Source organism: Ylistrum balloti, unplaced genomic scaffold (assembly GCF_031769215.1).
Source record: "Ylistrum balloti isolate Yb309-2 unplaced genomic scaffold, AGI_CSIRO_Ybal_v1 Utg370594, whole genome shotgun sequence".
NCBI classification, from domain to species: Eukaryota; Metazoa; Mollusca; class Bivalvia; order Pectinida; family Pectinidae; genus Ylistrum; species Ylistrum balloti.
Window position 1 is genome coordinate 116,937 of NW_026782368.1, and position 3,992 is coordinate 120,928.

At 38.4% G+C, this 3,992-nt stretch overlaps 1 protein-coding gene across 1 annotated transcript; it reads right to left on the reverse strand.

Annotated features, from left to right (window-relative positions):
• Positions 1 to 2,883: 2,883 nt before the first annotated feature.
• On the reverse strand, positions 2,884 to 3,576 carry LOC132556838 (histidine-rich glycoprotein-like). Its single transcript, XM_060221275.1, has one exon. It carries the CDS (start codon positions 3,574 to 3,576, stop codon positions 2,884 to 2,886), a length of 693 nt encoding a protein of 230 aa, XP_060077258.1.
• Between the last annotated feature and the right edge of the window lie 416 nt (positions 3,577 to 3,992).

The following is a 3,992-nucleotide window of genomic DNA, read 5'->3' on the forward strand; positions in this document are numbered from 1 at the left end:
TCGATTCCCGGAACTGGACGTGAAAAGGTAAGGGGTCACCTGTCCGACCACGTGGGTTTTCCCCGGTTACTCCGGTTTCCTCCCACAATAAGACCCCTCGCGCGCTTACATCCGGGCCAACAAGAGTGATTATTATAAGTTGACATAACTTGTTTCGCAATTGTTGTAAAATAAATAAAGTTTATATTTATTTAAAAGACGTGTGGTTCATTATTTGGCGCTACTATTTCTAACTCTGTATTGAATGGTGTTACTCACACGTGTCTTTGTACACTATCTGTATTCGAGACGTTTCTCTATAATATATCATTTTAATCAAATTATATACCTATGAAAGCTTCCAAAAGTAAAGTTGATATTCCCAATGAAGTATAAACACTCTAAGATTCGCATTTTTTTGGTACAAATTCCAATTGATTTTTTCGTATTACGTTAAACCAACTTGTTCAACTAGAAAAGTCGGTATTCCAAGGCCAGTGAAACTGGGTGTATCCAATCACCCGCTGTTTCCATGGACAGCAATTAAATTAGCTGACTCTAAATGAGCAAGCCCTGAAAAATTTAAAACTCTCAACGGGAACATATTTATTTCTAAATCAGATAAATAAAGAGGTAATGAAATTATCTAGCAAGATCGAAAGTGCAAACCCAATGAAACAGGCAAAAGGAACATGCTGTTCATTCACTTCTGTTAAGTAAAAAAAAAACCTGAAATACTGAAAAATGGACAGGCGCGAGCTATTCTGTAATTCCCAATTGGATTGGATGAGAGAAGGCTAGTAAATTTTGATTCAGTGTTCAGACTTAAAAGTACGTTTTTATGTGTGGTTGTGATCCTTGGTGAATTGCATGCCCGTTATCAACGGTTAGCGAAAGAGACTTAAACCGTGTCTAGTCGATTTCACTCTTCCAAGATGGATTTTTATTATTTTAGTGTTTTCATTCCAAAGTGCTTTCTAAGACACTTGACGCACGCATACACATTCCACAAAATATCAATATACAAAGGTGATATGAATAAAATGTAAGAAAATGCAGGTTGTTAGAGATAGATCGAACTACGAAGCCTGGGTTTCTGTTGAATTCAACGTTAGGTATTGGACATTGTGACAGGTCTTCATATGTTCGGTGTGGTGCCTAAGCGCGGACTAAAATATTTGTCTTTCAGTTTAAGTATAAGTTTTGGATGCTGACAAACATTTCAGCTGTAACATATTATTTACCTTATGTCTTCTGAGAAAGACAATATTCTGTGATCGTTTACATCACTTCACTGGCCTGTCGTGTGACGTCATACGGTCATTTTATAAATACAGTAAGACAAGTAATTACATTATTGTGGCGTCGTAATTAATTTTGGTCTTGATGACGTCACATGGTTATCCCGGTAGTGATATATATTCCCTTCGCGTCTTACTTGGAAATCTATTTGGGATTTTTCGCTTATTTTACAGAAACGCGGATTATAAGATAAATATAATCTTACATTCTTGCAGCCGATATATTGGATTTATTGAACATGAGAAGTCATTTGATATATCACTCGCCTAAATGCTTGTGACATACCATATTATTGCTCGTCTCATAAACTCCATGTTACAACGATACCCATGTACGTTTCTCGATATCAAATCTATCTTATAGATCATACAAATACTCACCGCACGGGGAAACGCCTAATCGGACAGCAATTCACTGAAACAGAAAGTACCATTTTACATCTGTATAGATTTTTTAATCATTAAACGAACCTGCTCAAATGAGATTTGAATGGTATGTACAAACAATTGACAATATTAGCATCTACCATATCAAAATGATTTTCAATAAGAGTTATGATCTTCTGTGAGGATAAATATGACCTTGTGTTTGATCCTCTGTCGCTTTATAGTAAATAAAAGACCTCTTTGTAATTAAAGATGAATATGTATCGATTATCGGTTAATTATTTTTCATTATCAACATATAAAAGTACAAGACAAGTGTGATGAGTATGATTATTTAAATGTGTAAACTTCTTCAATGCCTTACCGTTTCTGTTGCTTTGCATTTGGCTACTTCCGTTGTTCCTTCTCCTTCACACTTAGGACGTTTGATGGAATGAGATGTGTCCCTGATTACAAATACCACATGAGGCAACAAGACTTTATGATACCATCTGTGAGAAATATATCATGATAGCGTTTATTTAACACTCGATGCAGCAATTCTTAAAATAATATGGGATCCTAGTTTTGCCGAATTCTCTTCTCTGAGCTAATGAATAATATCAAGTAATCCATGTTTGATTATTGATTTCCATTAACTGTAATGCAATGGATTATACAGAGTATGTCTTTAGTGCACATCAATATTTACATTCAAACGGAAAATCCAGGGTACAGATTATCAAACAAAACTGATTTTTTTTTTAAATATGATTAACAATGATTTATAACTAAACCCTATGTGATGATGAAAAAAAGAATTGTGAAGATAAATCGCTTCCTCTCATTTACGACTTACGTGTATATAACAAGTACAGCACCTTGCATACCATCATGTCCTAAATGTCCCCATTTGTTTCAGATTCAGAAAAATTTTACAACAAATATATAACTTCATGATAAATATCGGAATAGGAGCAAAGATTAACATTTAGCCTCGTCAGTCTTTTTTCCACTTGTAATATATTTTACGGTAAAAATCTTTTTTATGTTACGATTGAAGTCCTGTTCTGTTTCCTCATTAGTTTATCCGTCCGTAACGTTTCATTTTTGATAGCAGAGATATGTGGTCAGTGTTGGTTGTTGGTTGTTCGATGTGGCCGGTGTCTGTTGTTCGTTATCGCATGTGGTCGCTGCCATTCATTTGTTATCGCATGTGGTCTTTGCCGGTCATTCGTCATTTTATGTGGTAAGTACCGATTGTTCGCTGTTCCATGTGGTCGGTGTCCTTTGTTCCATGTGGTAGGTACCGATTGTTCTTTGTTCTATGTGGTCGGTGCTGGTTGTTCGCTGTTCCAGGTGGTCGGTGCTGGTTATTCGCTGTTCCATTTGGTCGGTGCTGGTTGTTCGCTGTTCCATGTGGTCGGTGCCGGTTGTTCGCTGTTCCATGTGGTCGATGGCGGTTGTTTGCTTTTCCATGTGGTCGGTGCTGGTTGTTCGCTGTTCCATGTGGTCGGTGCCGGTTGTTCGCTGTTCCATGTGGTCGGTGCTGGTTGTTCGCTGTTCCATGTGGTCGGTGCTGGTTGTTCGCTGTTCCATGTGATCGGTGCTGGTTGTTCGCTGTTCCATGTGGTCGGTGCTGGTTGTTTGCTTTTCCATGTGGTCGGTGCTGGTTGTTCGTTTTTCCATGTGGTCGGTGGCGGTTGTTCGCTGTTCCATGTGATCGGTGCTGGTTGTTTTTTCCATGTGTGGTGCGGCTGCTGGTTGTTTGCTGTTCCATGTGGTCGGTGCTGGTTGTTCGCTGTTCCATGTGGTCGGTGCTGGTTGTTTGCTGTTCCATGTGGTCGGTGCTGGTTGTTCGCTGTTCCATGTGGTCGGTGCTGGTTGTTTGCTGTTCCATGTGGTCGGTGCTGGTTGTTCGCTGTTCCATGTGGTCGGTGGCGGTTGGCCGGTACATGTGGTAAAATCCTACCTCTATCATAAAATCTAAATGGAGATTTATGTATCAAGAAGCTTGTCTTAAAATCTATACAAAGTATAGGTGTAATAATTGATAATAACTAATATATTTGTAGTGGAGTTATATTTGTCAGTCATCAGGTTCAGTTTGAAAGACTATACCTACAAGAATTATGTAAAGACGTGTAATTCATTCACCTTGTCAGGATTCAGAGTACCTCCCTCGACTTATGTAATTCAGCGTGGAGATAATTGTCGTTGATATTGTCTTTATAGGGGTGATTTCAAGTATATGCAGGGAGATTTAAGAGTGAGACCGTACTATCAGGAACATTATGACGGCAGTATATCGTTAGAGGTAGAGAGTGAGCAATACTGTGGAGATCA